At 33.3% G+C, this 19,812-nt stretch overlaps 8 protein-coding genes across 8 annotated transcripts in view; 5 read left to right on the top strand and 3 right to left on the bottom strand.

The window, feature by feature from the left end:
* Positions 1–954: 954 nt before the first annotated feature.
* On the top strand, positions 955–2,494 carry RO3G_13386 (uncharacterized protein; the record flags this gene model as incomplete). The annotated part of the gene is made up of 3 exons (XM_067667970.1): positions 955–1,118; positions 1,172–1,386; positions 1,455–2,494. The coding sequence occupies 3 exons, from the start codon at positions 955–957 to the stop codon at positions 2,492–2,494; spliced, it is 1,419 nt and encodes a 472-aa protein (XP_067524071.1).
* Positions 2,495–2,695: 201 nt separating this feature from the next.
* On the top strand, positions 2,696–4,129 carry RO3G_13385 (serine/threonine-protein phosphatase PP-Z; the record flags this gene model as incomplete). The annotated part of the gene is made up of 4 exons (XM_067667969.1): positions 2,696–3,160; positions 3,211–3,457; positions 3,516–3,865; positions 3,917–4,129. 4 exons carry the CDS (start codon positions 2,696–2,698, stop codon positions 4,127–4,129), a joined length of 1,275 nt encoding a protein of 424 aa, XP_067524070.1.
* Positions 4,130–5,034: 905 nt separating this feature from the next.
* On the top strand, positions 5,035–7,418 carry RO3G_13384 (NADH dehydrogenase (quinone), G subunit; the record flags this gene model as incomplete). The annotated part of the gene is made up of 4 exons (XM_067667968.1): positions 5,035–5,098; positions 5,153–5,274; positions 5,338–5,359; positions 5,455–7,418. 4 exons carry the CDS (start codon positions 5,035–5,037, stop codon positions 7,416–7,418), a joined length of 2,172 nt encoding a protein of 723 aa, XP_067524069.1.
* Positions 7,419–8,889: 1,471 nt separating this feature from the next.
* Positions 8,890–9,258, bottom strand: RO3G_13383 (uncharacterized protein; the record flags this gene model as incomplete). The annotated part of the gene is made up of 3 exons (XM_067667967.1): positions 8,890–8,961; positions 9,055–9,111; positions 9,175–9,258. 3 exons carry the CDS (start codon positions 9,256–9,258, stop codon positions 8,890–8,892), a joined length of 213 nt encoding a protein of 70 aa, XP_067524068.1.
* A 2,508-nt stretch (positions 9,259–11,766) lies between these two features.
* Positions 11,767–12,540, top strand: RO3G_13382 (uncharacterized protein; the record flags this gene model as incomplete). Its single annotated transcript, XM_067667966.1, has 1 exon — positions 11,767–12,540. One exon carries the CDS (start codon positions 11,767–11,769, stop codon positions 12,538–12,540), a length of 774 nt encoding a protein of 257 aa, XP_067524067.1.
* Positions 12,541–15,933: 3,393 nt separating this feature from the next.
* RO3G_13381 (uncharacterized protein) lies at positions 15,934–17,800 on the top strand (the record flags this gene model as incomplete). Its single annotated transcript, XM_067667965.1, has 8 exons — positions 15,934–16,207; positions 16,268–16,329; positions 16,394–16,631; positions 16,813–16,911; positions 16,962–17,047; positions 17,112–17,416; positions 17,469–17,571; positions 17,621–17,800. The coding sequence occupies 8 exons, from the start codon at positions 15,934–15,936 to the stop codon at positions 17,798–17,800; spliced, it is 1,347 nt and encodes a 448-aa protein (XP_067524066.1).
* Positions 17,801–18,564: 764 nt separating this feature from the next.
* Positions 18,565–19,637, bottom strand: RO3G_13380 (uncharacterized protein; the record flags this gene model as incomplete). The annotated part of the gene is made up of 2 exons (XM_067667964.1): positions 18,565–18,661; positions 18,721–19,637. The coding sequence occupies 2 exons, from the start codon at positions 19,635–19,637 to the stop codon at positions 18,565–18,567; spliced, it is 1,014 nt and encodes a 337-aa protein (XP_067524065.1).
* A 97-nt stretch (positions 19,638–19,734) lies between these two features.
* RO3G_13379 (uncharacterized protein) overlaps positions 19,735–19,812 on the bottom strand; it is a gene marked incomplete at both ends in the record, with an annotated part of 811 nt that continues 733 nt past the window's right edge. Inside the window, one exon of the mRNA XM_067667963.1 lies at positions 19,735–19,753. Within this exon, the coding sequence (XP_067524064.1) occupies positions 19,735–19,753 (19 nt within the window). The remainder of the gene's footprint in view (positions 19,754–19,812) is intronic.

Raw genomic sequence — 19,812 nt, 5'->3', positions numbered from 1 at the left:
AACTTTCAGCTTTTGTTTGAAAAAAGAACATAGTAAATCAAAGATAAGAACAAACACGCAAGAGAAAAAGTCAAGAAACAGATACTGATATCGCACCGTAATACTGCATCAATTTTTATAATAAATCATAGGCAGGTAGCTTAACTAGAAGGCATTTGCGTGGAATTGAACAAGTAGCTAATTGATCAAATACAAACGGATACCAAACTCATATTAAAATATAATATGAGCTCTTTTAGCTTGTATTGAAATTAATCTAGTTGAGCAATACTGATAGAAAATAACCTAAAATCGTTGTTTGGAAAAGAGTTTTTGCTTGTTGATAATAGATTCGAGATTTGCTTTACTTCTTTTTTCATTGACAATCATTACAATTACTATTTCAATAAATAATTCTCAAGTAATAAATCAAATCTCTAAAAATGAGCATTTTGGTCAAGAGAAGTGCGACAAACCCAAAAACGAATTAACATCTTGATCATCGTGACAGTTTCTCGGGATATTAACTTATGCTTCCTTTCTAGAGACGTCATGGTTTTTTTTGTAAAGCATTCATTGATTCTTGTGAAACATTTATAATGTACAAGAATATAAGATTATTAATTTAATAAAAGTGGCAATGAAAAGGATCTTGGCAATACTTTCTGTAGTAAAATATTATCTTATTCTTATTGCTATAAAATGGTTGCATCCTTCTAGTATTGTCTGCTTATTCATTTCTATAGCATGAGATGAGCTCCTGATTCAAGCCTAATCATTTGATGACTATAAAGAAATACATTCAGTCAAAAAAAAAGTTCGGATAAAAATATAAAAAGCTTCCGGGTTTCATTTTTAGGGCAGGTTTATCACAGTTCAACCCCTTTTATATTATTGGATAATCATTCACACACAATTTTTAATTTGTGCTTTTTTTTTTTTTTTTTTTTTTTTAACTCTTCTTTTTTAAACTAAATGAATGATATTTTAAAAAGCAATAATAATAATACTAATCAGCAAATAAACACAAATCATGATTTATATGCCAATCTACTACTATCAAATTTACTTGAAAAAGAAGAGAAAGAAGAACAAGCAGAAGACGAAAAACCTATTGAACTTACAAATGACATTATTTGGTATTTTTAAAAATTCAAGTTTGTTTCTATTTTATTTATATCTTTACAATTAGGGTTCCAGCTGAAAAGCATCCTAAAATCGCACCAACAGAATTTGCCAAGTTCATTGAAGCACAAGGAGCCAATTTACCTGTAAAAAGAGCAGCTAGTTTACAACGTAGAAATTCTGTTTTATCACAATCTTATACACTAGAAGACGATACGAATGAGCTGGCACGTATAACTTTTCAAAAAAGGAAGGACGATTTGCGTGAATCAGCAAATGAAGGTAGATTGTATTAGGAGTAAAAAAAAAAAATAAAAATAAAAAGGACTAAATGATATGGGAACATGTAGATATATTGTTTGATCATAACTCTTTAACAGAAAATTCACGTATGTTTACACCTAAACCAGATAAAGTGTTACTTCGTCGATCAGCATTTTCAGCAAGAGGAAGAAGCAAAAGAAATAATCAGATCACCCGGTCAACTTCAGAAAGGAGACCAGCCACATCAACGGATAATTGGAATAAATCAGAAGGTGTTAGCCTCTATGATCAACCAGTGAATATGAGTGAATGGATTGACTTGGGAAGTGCAAGTCTTGAATCTGATGATAGTTCTCAACGAGGAATACTTTCACGTGTGCATGATGCGGAGTCACAACTTAGGTCACATATCAATAATGAAGAAGAAGTAAAAGAAGATAAAAAAGTCCAAAATACAGTAAAAAGGCCAAGTATGAAAAGGCCCCCTCCGATCATAAATGAAAAACCAGTGACAGTAGAGAAAAGTGTACCGTGGTTTGTAGGCCTGTTTCAATCCAAACAAGGAGGGTTAACGAGTAACAATAATTTACAAAGCAATGCACTATCCAATTTTGCAACTCTATTTACACGTTCATCCAAACCTAATAATACCAATAATAGCACTACTGCCATGCCAAAAGACTCATCTACGGAGGATACTATCGTTTCAGCTGCAGCATCAAATAAAAAAAGGAAACCCAGCAGGCTGGAGTTGCCATCAACAACGATAACAGCACCTAATTTATATAATTCTAATCGTTTACCCCTTCATGTTGAACGTGCTATCTATCGCTTGTCCCATTTAAAACTGGCTGAACCAAAAAGACCGCTATGTCAACAGGTGCTTATATCTAATTTAATGTTTTGGTACCTGTCTATACAAGAAACAATTTTAGTGCAGAACAATAACAGTAACAATGATATTCATCGCCCGAGTTTTATACCAAAACAACAACAACAACAACAAAAAAAGCCAAGCAAGATGAGTAGGTTTATACATGCAGCAAAGAGACGTACTCAACCACAAACAAAACATATTCATTTCGAAGAGGATGATGATTTGCCCTTAAGTCATTATAGATCATAAATTAAACCCCGCTATATTTCTGTTATATAAAACTAATCTTTTTCTCGTTTTTCTTTTCTTTTTTCTTATTTTTTTTTTTTCCCTTTTCTTTCTTCTTGTTATTGTTCATTTATATATAATATTTAGGAGTCAAAAAGGATGGGAAACAATGTCTCAACTAAAAACCTGAAAAAAGATAAAAGGGCAACAAAGACCAAAAGTATGCCCTTACCTCCTCGTACTGAAATCGAAAACGAACACTCTACCAATACAGCTCACTCAGTCAACTCTATACTATTAACATCTAATAATTATCAACAACAACAAAATCAAGCTAATTCTTTATCTCAACTAAATCCTGAATATCCTATTCCTAAACAGGACTCCTTACATGGAAAAGTAGAAAATCTTCATCAACATAAAGCACTAGAAACTTCTGATTTTTGGCCACCTACACATCAGCAACAGCAGCAAGATGATATGAATCAATATACAGTGGGGTCTATCAATCAGCTGACAGTTACTTCCATTTCAAGCGAATATTCTTCAACAACGAACATTGATGAATATATCAATCGACTTTTGGAAGCTGGTTATTCGTCCAAAGTATCTAAACAGTTATGTTTAAGGCACTCAGAAGTTACTGCTATCTGTCGAGCTGCGATGGATATCTTTCTTAGTCAACCTGTGAGTAATATATATTAAGAGATTGTGTGTAATATTTATTCTTTTTTTAGTCCTTGCTGGAACTTTCACCTCCTGTAAAAGTAGTAGGTGACACACATGGTCAATATACAGACTTGATTCGATTATTCGAAATGGGTGGATTCCCTCCTACTTCTAATTATTTATTCTTGGGTGACTATGTTGATAGAGGAAAACAAAGCTTAGAAACAATCTTGTTATTATTTTGTTACAAGATCAAATACCCTGAAAACTTCTTTTTATTGAGAGGAAATCATGAATGTGCTAATGTAACCAAAGGTAAGCACTTGTTTTGGAATAGAATATCGTGTTTAACAAAAGAAAAACCTCCATTCAGTTTATGGATTTTATGATGAATGTAAACGTCGTTTGAGTGCTAAAATGTGGCGTACCTTTGTTGACGTCTTCAATACCCTTCCTATTGCTGCACTAGTTGCTGGCAAAATATTTTGTGTACATGGTGGCCTAAGCCCTTCGTTACACAGTATGGATGAAATACGTAATATACAAAGACCTACAGATGTGCCTGATTATGGTCTATTGAATGATTTACTCTGGTCAGATCCAGCTGATATTGATGGAGACTGGGAAGATAATGAAAGAGGTGTGTCTTATGTGTTTGGTAAAAAGGTCATTAATGAGTTTTTATCAAAATTTGATTTGGATTTGGTTTGCCGAGCTCATATGGTAAAATAGAATATAAGATTGAAATGAAAAGAAAGACTCATAGAATCATAGGTGGTTGAGGACGGATATGAGTTCTTTGGAAACAGATCGCTTGTTACAGTATTCTCAGCACCAAATTACTGCGGCGAATTTGATAATTTTGGTGCAATCATGAGCGTCAATGAAGAATTACTTTGCAGCTTCGAGCTACTTACTCCAGCAGATCATCCATTAGCTAAAGAAAGACTTAAGCAAAACAAAGCAAATAGCAATAATAAACGGTGAAAATAAGCAAAATACTATCTTATCATCTTTCATGACATGTCATATTGTACTGCTTTATTGTTGCATAAATCTATAGAAATGCCTCCTGCATTTGAATACCGGCATAACCCGACCCAAACTGTATTATTTCCTTGCTGTTAAAAAGGAACTTTGTGGCACTAGATCATAAAAAATGATCATCTTAAAAAGATAAGCAACAGATAGCTTGATCAACAAAGGTGAATTCAGAGCACTAGCAAAAAAAAAAATCTTATTCAAAAAGACATAGATTACACTTTTTGTTTTTAAAGGATTCATTTGCATTATTGTGTATTTTGATATACAAAATTGCTGCACTGCTACTTTTACGTGAAAATAGTTTACTTTTGAAACGAGTTTCATCTGTATTCAATCATTTGTATTTTTGTTGCTAGCGTTGCATTTCCAGATTAGTATCTGAAAACGGCATGATGTACTGTATTGGACTTGCAATGTAAAACAGTTAACTGTTTTTGTGCGTAATGGTCATTTCTTTTTTTTTTTTTGCCTCTATTTGAGATTGTCAAATAGTTGTAAATAATGTTGATATAAATAATAACCAATTATTATCTTTTGCAATATAGCTCACTTTTGTGATGTATTTCAAGAAATAAAAGTGTTTAATCAATTCTTAAAGTCCCTTATGTACATGATGATTGCGTCATAAAATCACCCTTGTTCCTTTTTTTTCTCCGCCACCCAACTGCTGCGAAAGAAAAAAAATATTTTATTCTGACTTGCTTGCAATGAAATTTTGAGTTGGCCTATATTTTTTTTTATTTGCAGGCAAACATTATTCGCCTTTAATCCTCTTAGGACCACTACCTATATATAAAACCCCCCCACTCCAACTTTTTATACAACAAAAACAAATACATATTTAGAAAATGTTGCGCGCCATCAACAAAGCAAGCGTAGCACGTAGAACACCTGCCATTTTAAAGACTGGAGGTAAAAAAAAAAAAATCAACATGTCGAAACACAATTATTCAATTTCGAATTTAGTTCGTGCATTTGCTGCTTCAACACATGTCAAAGAAGAAGTCGAAGTTTTCATTGATGGAAAGTCTGTGATGATTGAAAAGGGAGCGGCATTAATTCAGGCTTGTGAAAAAGCTGGTGCTGATGTAAGATAAATAATACTTGATAAAAATGAACCACAACAATTAATTTTTTCAATACCGATCTAGATTCCTCGTTTCTGTTATCATGGTACGATTACAATTTTATTTTGATATGGAAAAGAGAGGGATAATTATTATATGCATGACACTTACTGTTATTTTTTTTTTTTTTCATTCTGATAGAACGTCTTTCAGTTGCAGGTAACTGTCGTATGTGTCTTGTCGAAGTCGAACGTGCGCCCAAGCCAGTTGCTTCATGTGCTTACCCTGTTATGCCCGGTATGAAGGTGAAGACGAACAGTCCATTAGTCCACAAGGCTCGTGAAGGTGTGATGGAATTTTTGTTATACAACCACCCTTTGGATTGTCCTGTCTGTGATCAAGGTGGTGAATGTGACCTTCAAGATCAAAGCATGCGTTACGGTACCGACCGTGGTCGTTTCCATGAACCCACGGGCAAGCGTGCTGTTGAAGACAAAGATTTTGGACCTCTTATCAACACCGAAATGACACGTTGTATCCAATGTACCCGTTGTGTTCGTTTTGCTAACGAAGTTGCTGGTGCTACTGAACTTGGTACAAGTGGTAGAGGTAATGATATGCAGATCAGCACATATATTGAAAAGACTATCGACTCTGAAATGTCTGGTAACGTCATTGACCTTTGTCCTGTCGGTGCCTTGACTTCTAAGCCTTACAACATGAGAGCAAGACCTTGGGAATTAAAGAAATACGAAACAATTGATGTTTCAGATGCTATTGGATCCAACATTCGTCTTGACACCCGTGGTGTTGAAGTCATGCGTATTTTACCCAGAATGCACGATGAGATCAACGAAGAATGGATTTCTGACAAGACTCGTTTCTTCTATGATGGTTTGAAGGTTCAACGTCTCACAACTCCTTTAGTTCGCGACGGTAACCGCTTTGTTCCTGCCTCTTGGGAAAAGGCATTGAAGCGTGTGAGTGATGAGCTTGCCAAGGTGAAGGGCAACTCCGCCAAGGCTGTTGCTGGTCACCTTGCCGACGCTGAATCTATGGTCGCTCTCAAAGATCTCTTCAACCGTATCGGCTCTGAAAACTTATCTATTGATGCCCCTAACGGCTCCAAGCCCTTGGCCATCAATGCCGATTTCCGTTCCAACTACACCTTGAACTCCACTATTGCTGGTGCTGAAGAAGCTGATGTTGTTCTCTTGATCGGTACCAACCCTCGTCACGAAGCCCCTATCTTGAACACACGTTTCCGTAAGGCCTTCCTTCACAATGGTCAAGACCTCGGTTTGATTGGTCAAGCTGATGACTTGAACTACGAATATGCTCACATTGGTGATAATACAAAAGATATCGAAAAGATCTTGGACGGTTCCCATCCTTTTGCCAAGCGCCTTGCTGAAGCTAAGAAACCCATGATTGTTGTTGGTTCTGCTGTTGTAGAAAATGCAAAGGACAGTGAATACATCCTATCCAAAGTCTCTGAGCTCTCTGATAAGTTCAAGAGCACTTTATTCCAAGATGGATGGAACGGTGTGAACGTCTTACAGCGTGCTGCTAGTAGAACTGCTGCTTACGAAATCGGCTTTGTTCCTACTTCCTCTGAGGCCACCTCTGCTCCTGTTGACTTCCTTTATCTCTTGAATGCTGACGAAGTCAATGCTTCTGATATTCCTAAGGATGCCTTTGTCGTTTACCAAGGTCACCACGGTGACGTTGGTGCTCAATATGCTGATGTCATTCTTCCTGGTTCTGCCTTCACTGAAAAGAACGCTACCTACGTCAACACTGAAGGCCGTACACAAATCACACGTGCTGGTGTGAACCCTCCAGCTGCAGCTCGCGAAGACTGGAAGATTATTCGTGCCTTATCAGAGGTTGCTGGTCACACACTTCCTTATGATGATCTCCCATCTGTTCGCTCTCGTCTCTCTGAGATCAGTCCTTCCTTGACCCGTTACGATGTGATTGAAACTCCATCTATCAGTCAAATCGGTTTGTCTGCTCAACGTAAGACCAACGTACAGAGCACAGGTGAAGTTTTGACCTCAGTCATCAAGAACTTTTACCGCACAGATCCTATTTCTCGTGCTTCTAGTACAATGGCCAAATGTACCAAGACTTGGGTTCAAAATAACGAGGTTGAACCCTGAAGCACGCGCTGCTACCGCTTAGATTTGATGAGATTTATGTTTGATGGATATGAAGTGATGAAGAAAAAAAAATTTCCTTAATTCAGAAAGAAATTTGTTGATATTTTCAAAATAAATAATTACATTTACATATACTTTAGAATGGACGTTTGCAGTATACGTCCCGTAGGTCTCAATGGAACTCATGATTTTTTTTCTTTTTACCTTCGACAAAATTTTATAAGGCAATTTCCTTTTCGAATTTTTTTAAGTATTGATGAGTCCTATCACTTCAGAAAATGAAAATACTTATTAAAAAACTAAAGTATTCGCCTGTCGGGCCTCATCATAACAGGTCCTAATATTGACTTATCAAAATCGAGCTTTTGACAGTGGAGAGTAATTACCCAAAGACAGATTCAAACGTCTAAAAGGTTGACATGATTTAAAGAGATAAGACAAAGTCAACGAAGCCATCAACAAAGGCTATTCATTCTGACTAATAGTTGTTGAGTTCAAAGTGCTTGAACTAGTTTATTGAGAAGAAATAAAAATATATAAGCGTTACATTTTCCAGACTTTTTTTTACGACTTCAGTTATGGCTTTAAGGTGTTTAACACGCTCCTTCTCCTGTGTAGTCACGGGTTTTTAATGAATACAAATGGCAATATATCGTTACAAGAGACTAAAGGAGAGCTGATTAGAAACATCTTGTCATCCTCTTTTACAATAGCCTTTTGATCTATCACACCAATTACGATATAGTCGAAGTTTACTGGTTCATATCATTTTACTTTGTTCTGTTTTTCTGTGGAAAAATAAATTATGATTTATCTATACAAGTAAAGTCTAAAACTTCATCTTGTGCCAACAATATCAACAACATTAACGTTGAAACTGAGAAAGGGCTGAGAAAGAAGAACACTAAGACAATATGAAAGAATAGAAAGAGATATGAAGTACACTACATAAAGCTTTTTTTTTTGTTTAATATCAAACTAAAAAGAAATGTATGATAAATGTTCAAAAACTTGAAAAAGTAAATCTTGCTTCAGGTTTCTTCTAGAAAGCTACAAAAAAAGGCATCTCTTTGCTTCTTTGCCGAGCATATAGAAGAGGCAAACGTAGTTTTGAACTTTAATATGAGAATTACATTTATACCTTATCCTCTTTTTGTATAAGTTGCTTCAAGCGACTGTTAAAGAATAATCAATCCTTGCAGCATAACTGACTTGATAAGATAAAAAGAAAAAGTTGGATGAAACAGGAGTATGCGTAGCGTCCCAAGAAGAAAAAAAAAAAAGACATTTAAAAAGAGTGGATGAAAGACTTGCTATGTTTATTCATCGTTTTTTTCCTTTTAGTTTAAAAACAACATGCGTAAAAAGAAAAAAAAAAAAAACTCTATTGTCTTGCTCTCTGGTCCTCTTCTTTCACTATCTGCTCTTTCATTTACGGACATGGTCATACTCCTGGTTTTATTAAGCCTTTCTAAACAACAGTCACTTCCACACTGTCAACAAAACTCTTGCCATTCTCTTCTGAAAAGGAAGCAGAACTAGGCTACAATCGATAATTGCTTTACTTTTTCGGAGGTAAGCGCTTTTACGCTTATGTTGTTTATGTCTTGATGACTGAGACTGACACTTTATATACCCTATTAGTATAGTAATGATAAGCTAAACCATTCGCCCTAACAATTTCCTCCTGGTACTAAAACAAAGAAGAGTAGGATATTTTTCTTTTGAACTGGACCAATGATTATTTTTGATTTACACTATTTTGATCTATTGTCATTAGCGAAAACAGGGAGAGAAATAAGAAAAATGAAAAAGGGAGGGAAAGACATAGATGAATCATATCGTAGTGGCGGGTATTTTTTTGTCATTGAAATTAATACAACAAAAAGGCTTCAAGGAGTGATTATAAGGGATCGACCTATGCTACGATAAAGAAAGATTGAAACCGATTCATTGCATAAAACAATCTGATGAATATTTACAAATTGAAAATACAAGAAAGTTTGTAGCACAAGTATTCAATCAATTTACAAAAAAAAAGCCTTTTCTTATGAGTCACTAATATACGACTGTGCCAAAGAAAAGCTAACGAGGAAAAAACGAATCCAGGAGAAGTTGACAGGAAGACTTCTTAGTTCTATCTTAACAGACCGCAAGAATAAGAATACACTGGTTGGATAGTTTCTTCTAATTCTATGCCTTCATCTGAATATAATTGTATTTGCAATAAATATTTTGCAAAGAATAAAAACTAAAAATAAGATACAACATACAGTCGACGATATAAAAAAGACGTTAATTTATTAGTTATAAAAAAACGCCTTTGAATATGTAGTGAAGGATTTCTTCTTGTTCTGAACTTTTATCCAACGCCATTTTGCCTTGGTCAAGGGTTAAAAAGGTCGCTAAAAGGATTAGGAGGAAACGTTGCCAAACGTAGTTATTTCGAGGGGAGGGAGGGGGCAAATACAAAGTAGATTCTGAGGCAGATAAGCACTTGCTGTTTTTATGACTCTCTTCTATTTATCCCTTTTGTAAATAAATTCATCGATTTTCAGTTTTGCAGTAGCTTATTTTATAGAAAGATTGTTACGATTATAAGCCAAAACCAAGTGCTATTGACTACAGTGAATGTCTTAAGATTCACAAATTTTTTGAGCTATGAAATTATGTACATTTGTTGAGAATCTAACATTTCCTTAATGAACGACAACAAGTGAATTTAACTCGTCCCAATATGTATTTTCTATAAACTCCTGCATATTTATTGTTTGAGAGGTATTACTGTTGATAACTGTCGTATAAAGTAGTTTTGCTTCGTAAAACAGCTTTCTTTCATCATGCTAGATGGTGGGTTTATTTTTTAATTTCTACAATTTTGATTTCTATAAACACCTATGTGTTATCACTTAGTGTTATAAAATGATCTAGCAATTGCACTATATCATTTTAATCACCATTGTTACAATCAATTGCATTCCTTGTTAGCTCTATGTTGGTCAAGTCAGGGATAGATAAAAACGTGGACCCGTATTTAAGTTTGACGATAGATACTGCCTCTACCCATATAGAGCTGTCTTTTTAGAAAACTCTATGATAAACGATCAATATTAGATTGAATTCGAGCAAGCAAAATATTATAAGAATATCTTGGATACCTTTTAAGGATTTTTGATCTTGTTTGCAAAATTCCAAGCAACATTCTTATTTTTATATCGACATATTAACTGAAAGCAGTAAGACTTCAAAGCGCAGTAAGTGCAATATTTACTAAACTATAGATCGAAGTTATATATTATTTTTAATCCAGCAACAGAATTTAAAATGGTTATGCAAGCAATGTTGTACTCTCTTTTTTTATTCTAAAATAATTTTCTTTGATTTTAATCATTCGATTACCATAGCACTTCTTAACTCCAAAGATTCTTAGACTCTTTTATGCGACATATAGATTCAAAAATCGCGAAGACTATGATCTAACTGACATAGGGCTAACTCCCTTCTCCACAGTAAGGAGATGATGGAAAGTAAATTAATTTTCATTAAACCATTTTTGTACATTAAATTCAGGGCTAATAAAACCAAAACTAAAATGGATTGTTAAAGTATACAATTGTCAATGCTACTACTTTCTTGACAACTATTGCTTTAATTAAAAAAAAATCGATATAAAAGGCTTTATATTTCTTTTTTATTATTCAATATTCTTTCTCTTTCTTTAAACATTTTCTTACATCTTTATTATCTAATCCATCTTTTTGATTCATCTTTTGATTTCGTTTCTTTTGTCATCTTGTAACTCCTTATGATTATCCGTATTAATGAAGGCTTCTCGATTCATCCTAAGGGTATGAGACATAGAGGGCGTTTTGTTACCAACGTAAAAGGATTGGTTATAGGCTGAGAAGCATTGGTCCATTTCAGTGCATGAAATTCTGGGTAAGATATGAGGGAGTTACACAATCTTCATCAATACGGGGATAGAGGGTGCACTTGTGTTAACTAGTTTAGGAACGACCTTTTCTGAGAAGGAATGCTTACTTTATATATGAGAACATGGCACTTTTTGATAGTATCGCTCCCTTTAGGGCAAAATATCCCACTTTTATATGCAATGTTTGCACATTGTTTTAATGATTTTTCATTAATATAAAACTAAACCTTATCTTTTAAGGAAAAAAGGGAAAGGGAGTAAAAACGCGCTTTTGTTTTATAACCAATAGACCTCGTTCACTTTTTTTTTGTCTTGCATATATTAACTTGCAAGTTTTTATTCCCAAAAATTGAACTTTACTTTTTTTTTTCTTTTCATTTTATTAAATTCTTTATATTCTCATTCGTTAACAAAATGTATCAAGACTGTTTATGCGTAGATGAATTCAACTATTATAGAAATCCTCCTGTCTGGCAAGAACAAACAACACAACACCTTCAGTTATGGGATAACAATAAATTAAATCCTTTCCCCACACATCAAAATCGATTTTTATTTTCACCCAGCTTTAACCCACACTCACTCAATCAGAACAGCATGATGCCTGCATCCACTATTAAACCTAAAGAGAATGCATGCTTACCTGATCAAGAGCCATTCTTCTCAGGATCCGCCATGACTTTCTGCAATTCATCTTCAACTTCTTCTCTCGTTTCCTCTCCATCAGTCTCACCGAATACCAATTCTTATCCTTTTATATCGCAAAACATGGCGTCTCTTATATCATCAGAAGGAAATATACCTCCACAACAATATCATCAAAACAATATAATGGTGCCTACAAATAACACCACATTTCAGTATCCCTCTTATCTATCTAGTAGCTTGGGCCCCTTTTCCTACAGTAAATTACCTACTGATGGAGGCTCAGTGAAACAAGCGAAATGTACAAAGAATAAGATTTATGACTGCAACATTTGTCCCCGATCATTTGCACGAAAGCACGACCTTCAACGACACATCAGAGTTCACACAGGTGCAAAACCTTATTACTGTTTGAATTGTGAAAAGTCATTTGCACGCACAGATGCACTCAAGCGGCATTTACGCATGGAAGAATCTTGTCGTATGAGTCCTGTTATTCAAGCACTGAAGAATGTTGGTATGAGACGATACAGGAACCTGTAGATCTCTTTCCTTTCTCCAAACAATCATAGACCATGCTTTTTAAGGGCCGATCAATATCTTCCCTCCCCCTTTCCTTCATTTTTTGTACTCTTTCCTCCTCCACTCTTTTGGTTTATTGTCCTTTTAGTCATTGTTATTGCCTGTAAGCAAAAAGGAAAAGAAGAGGTCAAGTTAGTGTAATTGTTTAGATGCAGTAAAATACCCCCTCTCTCTTCTTTTTTCTTTCTATAAATAAAAAATAAGCTACACGCATTATTTATACATATATATTTCGATGGGCTCCAAAGATTAAGCTTATTGGATAGCAATATTTTATAGTACAGTACCACAAATAGACATGAATAAATTTAACAAGATATTATATAAATTTTTAGCTTGTACCAATTACCTTGTCTATAGTTGCTATAGCTTCTCCACTATTTAATCAATCAAATATCTTGGGAAAAGAGATTTAATTTTACTAAAAATATCACAAATTGTCATCCTAGATCATTTTATGCTCTTTAAAAAAAGGAGAACAACCTCATCTCTTTCTCTGTCATCTCAGGAGAAGCAAGTTTCTTTTCTTTCCTGGTATTTGATGACGATGAAAGAGTTTAATTTACAAAGCTTAGGTATTATTACTTACTGATGTGTCGTTTAACAAAACCATCAATAGATTAACAAAAGGAGATAAAAATAAACTTATAGGATTGATAACTTTTTGGATCGCTCTTTATATCATGTTTTCATACTTTCTATAATGTATACTCTTTCCTTGAAACTGGGAGCTCAACACATTAAAGACACTAACAGAAACGAAAGATGCCCATATTATTAAAGAGCAATCAGTGTCCAAATTCAAGAAGATCATCCTTCCTTTTCTTTCATTTTTACATTCATCTATTTCATACTTGGAGATGTCATACACATACATCCAAAAATCGTATCTTTTATTTTTAAAAAACAACCAAAATAATTTGATTTGTTACAATAGAAGCTTGAAAAATAAAATGTCTGTCTGTCGCTTTCATACATTCTTTTTTTTTTGGATGCTATTGCCAGTTAGAGTTGCTCTATTTGTTTTTACTATTAGTACGTGCTGTTATTTGTTTACATGATTATGCTGAGAAGCTCAAACTGATAATTAGGGGAATTAAACGGCGCAAGAGTTTGTAAAGCATATTTGAATATATTCCGTTTTCTTTTAATTGATAATTCACCCTACATAATATAAATGGAGCTCGTATGTTTTTAGTACCATTAGAAAGTCCTTTCAGGTATTAATATTACAACAAGTAGTTTTTTTAAAAGGTAGTTTATATGGTATTGACCGAGCAACTTTTAGTAGCGTCGTAATTTTTTTGTTACATTGCTGTTGCTGTTCTGAATTCTACTGATTTTGGTATTTATGCTTTTATTCTATGATGGTTATTGTTTTACTTCTTGATAATATATTCATATACCATCATTACTTTGTATATGCTTTACTATCCCTTATATACATCAATATAACAGCATTGCTTGTGATCAGTGGATTATATATAAATAAAAGCCAACCTAAATTTATGAAAATAATATTACATATAATGAATCATACAAATTACTTAAAAAATACACAAAACCCATTAGTGGCTCAGAACATGCAAAGCCTCAGAAACTGTTATAGTCCGCTAATTGTTTTTATCGAATAATGAATCAGCTCAATGGCTATTTGAACAGATGCTTCTGGTAATAATACCATTTATATAACTCTAGACACTGCTTAGAATGGTTTATATTAATCAATTATACAGCTACATCTATTAGGACATATATGTATTTGGAGTGGCAATTTGTTTTCATCAATTTACTCTTCCCCTTGCCACTCTAGTATCAATTAGCAAAACAAAGACACCCTTAACACACCAGTAACCTGTAAGATGCTTTCTTTTTTTTAAGCCGCCCAGATAATCAAAAGTTATTAAAGCATTACCTTGGAGTGGAACAAAATTTTTGACTCTGCACTCAGGCCATTTAATCTGTAAACAAAAAAGAAGTTTTGATACTCTAATCGAAAAGATTCATTAATATAGATAGAGGAGGCTTATTACTAGTAAAATTTGATTTTTTTTGGAAAATTGTATACAGAAAAAAAAAAAAAAAAAAAAAAAAAAAAAAAAAAAAAAAAAAAAAAAAAAACAGGTTGCTAGGAGTCGAACAAAGAAATAAAGCACGCATCAAAGGAGACATCATTTGAAGATCAAGGTATGACAAAGCTTAAAAAGTTGTTTTCAACATCGAGTTCAACCCTGTCTGACCCTCAGAGGATGTCTAGTTTATTTTTGACAGCTATAGGTTTTATATTGAAATAACAAGAAAGCTTTCATATTTCTGTTGCTTTTTAAAGAATTTACCATGAATATTGGCTAATTTTTTTTTAGTTTCTTTTTCCTTCTACAGAATGTGTATGAATACAATCTTGTTCTCTAAAATCATGCGTTTTTCGTATGTAATTCCAATATATATGATTTTATGACTTATAGAGATGATAGGGAATACATTCAGACTATATTGTGTCTATTTTCAATTCATGCTTCAATACCAAAACAACATTATGTTTCACTCTATAATATTTTAATACTATCTTTCTGATTTTCCATCAAGAATAAATCTGTTAATAAATACTCTTCGATGGTTATGTTTACTTGTTGCGTAATCTTCAGAGGACGAAGAATTCGAGTAGATAAGAGGATATATAAATTAGTCCTTTACAACACGTACTTCACACGTGAATACTAAATTACAGCCATAAAAACGGCTCAGAAACGCATTGTATATAATGCAGGGTAAATGGTATAACACCCATCATGCATATTTTTCTAGAGACAATTAATATTTATCATTGTTTTCACTTTATTCGTACAACATAAAAACTTTTTTTTTTTTGTTAGTCAGATATTGCTTGGACCACGTAAAAATCCATTTTAAAACTAATGTCATATCCCACCTGATAATAATGTGTATAAGTTAGAGATGCTTTTTAAATAAGTTAATGATTTTGAATACTTTAAATATCTCCCAAAGATAACGTTATTTAAAGAAATAAAGGACTATAAAAAAAACAATTGTTTTTATACATATTTTTTGAAGGAAAAAAAAAAATAAGTGTAAAATAATTTTTTATTCATTTATTATAAAAAAAAAAGTACCCCATCCTTTTTTCTCTATTTCTCTCTCTCTCTCTTTTATTAAAAATAATACATACTTCCAAAATTCTCCTTTATTTGTATCAGCATAAAAGTAATCTCTCTTTTTTATAAAAAAGTAAGAATAACACTAAAATAAAAACTATTAAAGAATGGTCGGTGTGTGTGTGTGCGCGTATGTGTAGCATCTCTAACTTTTTTTTTTTTTTTTTTTTTTTTTTTTTAGATGAGTCAACAGCAACAAAATGATCACTGGAAAGCTGATTTCTACAAGAATGGTAAACCTAAAGAAATCATAGTCATCGAAGACACTCCTCCACCGTCAGAAGAAGTCAACAACAAATCGAATTATCGAGTAGAAGTTCTATCACCAGGTCCCCCAGCAGCGTCCACGCGCTCGAAACGTACAAGAGCTGCTGTACAAGAAAATCTTACTTTACCTTCTGTAACTAATAAAAAGAGAAAAACTAATGTTACTGCAGTACCAAGGATTACTCAAGGTAAACAAAATATGCATAAAAAGCGACTCTCTTTAAAAAAAATCTTGTTTTATCATTCAGCCAATTTATTACGACCCATTTTACATAAACCAATTCCTACCAAAGCACCTATTATAACACAGGTAAATTTAATAATAAAAAAAATGATGGTCAGAATAGAAACTAATTTATCCTTATTAAAAAAAGGCTTGCGATGATAAGGATGGTTATTATATAATCAAACCAAATGAATCACTTACTCCACGATGTAAGTTATTACCAAAAAAAGAATATTCTTTTTTAACAAGTGTTGTTATTGCAGATAAAATGATGAAATTATTGGGACAGGGTACATTTGGTAAAGTGGTAGAATGTTACGATAGAGTAAAGAGAACATTCTGTGCGATCAAGATTATAAGAGCCATACCAAAATATAGAGATGCAAGTAAAATCGAGATTAGAGTACTAAACAGTTTAAAGGAGCACGATCCAATTAATCTAAAGTAAGTAAGTGTTTAGTGTTTTTATAAGCATCAAATATTTATTTATTATGCTTAGCAAATGTATACATTTAATGGAATGGTTTGATTATCACAACCATATTTGCATGGTATTTGAATTACTAGGTCAATCTGTCTTTGATTTTTTGAAGTCGAATGATTTTAGACCTTTCCCCCTTCATCATATTCAACAATTTGCAAAACAAATTTTAACGAGTGTTGCATGTAAGTCAGATTCCTATGTTAATACACAAGTTGACTAACAAGATAAACAGTTGTACATGAATTAAAACTTATTCACACTGATTTAAAACCAGAGAATATATTACTGGTCAATAATGACTACACTCAAGCTAGCAATGTAAATTGTGATTTCATGAATAACATATACACAAAGAACTAAACTTTATTATTTTACCTTATAGATTGTAGGACAAGATCCTAAATCAAAAATATTAGTAAATACTGATATTCGATTGATTGACTTTGGTTCTGCTACATTTGAACAAGATTATCATTCAGCCGTGGTGTCTACAAGACATTACAGAGCTCCAGAGATCATTTTAGGCTTGGGCTGGTCCTATCCTTGCGATATTTGGTCCATTGGATGTATTTTGGTAGAATTTCTTACCGGTGATGCTTTATTTCAAACCCACGATGACCTTGAACATTTGGCAATGATGGAAGTCGTGCTTGATAAAATACCGCATGATTTAATCAAATTGGCGAGGTAAAGAACTATTATCTAATGCTCTTATATCACTCATCTTTCTCTTTCTTAGTAAGGATGCAAAGAAACATTTTGAAAATGGCAAATTAAAATACCCTACTACTGATACCTCTAAACAAAGCAAAAAATATGTTCATGCCTTAAGATTGCTGAAGGTAAATTATATCAAACCAAGCCAAACAACTTTCTTATCTTGTTTATTAGGATATCATCTGCCCACCTAATAATACACTATTCACTACTTCAAATGCCAGAATTCAATTTCTTGATCTTTTATCAAAAATGCTAGTTTATGACCCTAGCAAGAGAATATCGGCAAGAGAAGCTCTAAGGCATCCATTTTTTATGATAAACTTTGACGAGTGGGGTCGTGAAATCTCCTAAAATTTCCCTTTCTCTCTCTCTCTCTCTCTCTTCTCTGCAACTTTATTATTTGTGTACATATTATAAATATATTATATATGCTGTGGCCTAGAAAGAAGAATTCTCACATCATATTCACCCTCCCCTTTTCTATATAAATTATTCTCGTATTAAAATTATTGTGCTTTATTCATCTATTATAGAATGCAAAACATGTCTTTACAAATATTTGGAGATTAATTATAATACCCTATTGACATTGGAATAAAAGACTAATACAGCCATTCGTCCTTTGGAAACAATTCCTCATATCCCCCCACTACTGTTTTATTTACCAATTCTCATGTCTTTTTTACATTGCTCTTTTATTTTGTCTTGATTTTATTTTCAAATCTCAGAAAATATTTATGCTTGTTTGATTTATCGTTTCAGTATGTATGCTCTGTACCTACTAGCTTTAACGTTATGACATCGCCATGATAAGCATTGTTCTTCTAAAAAGTTCCCTTTTCAAGCTTAATGCTGTTTTCTTAATTCGATCGAGAATGGCATCTATCGCCTCTAACATGTCGTGCCTAGATCCTTTTTTATTATAAACTACATGCCCTTACAATCGCAATCGTTCAAAGCATTAAATGTAGGAGTAAGTTATTGAAAATAAATTAAAAAGGGTACAAAAAAGGTGTGAATGAAATTAATTGTTTTTTATCTGTTTGTTTATGTATAAGAGGAAGAAGATGGTGTGGTATAAAGATGTATATTCATTTTTTTAATAAAAGTACTAACTATGATTTCTTTGAGTCGGAAGACCTGAGACAACGTTTACCATATCCAGGGTTTTTCTTAATAGCTTGTTTTACCAATCCTAGTTTTTGTATCTCGCTACAAATTAAGGTTAATATGTACATGATGTGCACAGATGAAAAGATATTTTTTTTTACCGCTCTAATCTCATCTTTTCTCGTTGCTTATTTGTTAAATTTTTAGAATCTAAAGGTTGCGGTAAAGAAAACTGATTAAAAGCCATACTGTTGTTATAAAAAACACCTTCAGAAACTTGAATTTCCTCAGCAGTAAATTCTAACTCTGGGTTGTTGTCAAGATTCGACTGGAAGGCTAATTCATTGTACGAATCGCTTTTAACACGGATCTCTTCATCTTCAAAGTCTGTATCGTTATCAGTATCGGACAATGAGCTTATACCAGAGCTCACGCTTAATCTTCGTTCTTTCTTTGGTATATATTTAGCTCGTTTCTTCCTTTGTAAATCTTTTGCTGCTTCGATTTCGAAAATTGTTGCTTGTGAGATAGGATTTGTCTCCCAAGTGCCTTTATGATGGCTTTCAAATCTTTGGCAGCTTTCTTCCTTTAAGTTTTCCTCTTTTCTTGGTATTGTACTTTTTTCCATACCAATTGTCGTCGATTCATTTTCGGTTGATCCTCTGTTCGTGTGCCTTTTTGAAGAATTGGCAACTTCCTGATTGGCCAGTGTTTTTGACTTTATATCTTTTTCTTTTAGTAGTATAATATCGGAACCATTAACATAGTCATTGTTGTTGTTCATTAACGTTGTATATTCACCCTCTTTGTTTTGAAAGATTGCAAAAAAATCACCATTTGCTATGGTTGCTCGAGGATTTAATACCTGACGTCCACTTTTCTTCAAGATAGTCTTCTCTAGGATTGTCTGAGGCTCATGATCATCAGATGATGGATTATGTATGCCTTTGTTGATTTGGGTATCAGAAATAAGATTTAACTTGCTCTTCTTCATATCGTTATTCAGCATAGTAATATCCGTTTTATTCTTTCTCTTTTTAACTCTTTCGTCACTCTTCTCATCGCCTACTCCACTCATTTTTTCTTTATTTAATCTAACTTCCGTAAGATTATTTGATCCAACTTCTCTATTGTCAACCTTTCTTTTTTTTATATCATCGGTTTCATTATCTATTTCATGTAGCTTTTGAGACGCTAAATATTCGTCTTTTGTAAAAATATCTTGTTTAGTCATTTCAGCTGATCATCTAATC

The sequence above is a fragment of the Rhizopus delemar genome, genomic scaffold (genome assembly GCF_000149305.1).
Source record: "Rhizopus delemar RA 99-880 supercont3.12 genomic scaffold, whole genome shotgun sequence".
Lineage (NCBI taxonomy): Eukaryota > Fungi > Mucoromycota > Mucoromycetes > Mucorales > Rhizopodaceae > Rhizopus > Rhizopus delemar.
The sequence above is the reverse complement of the archived record's forward strand: the minus strand, read 5'-3'. Positions and strand labels throughout refer to the sequence as shown.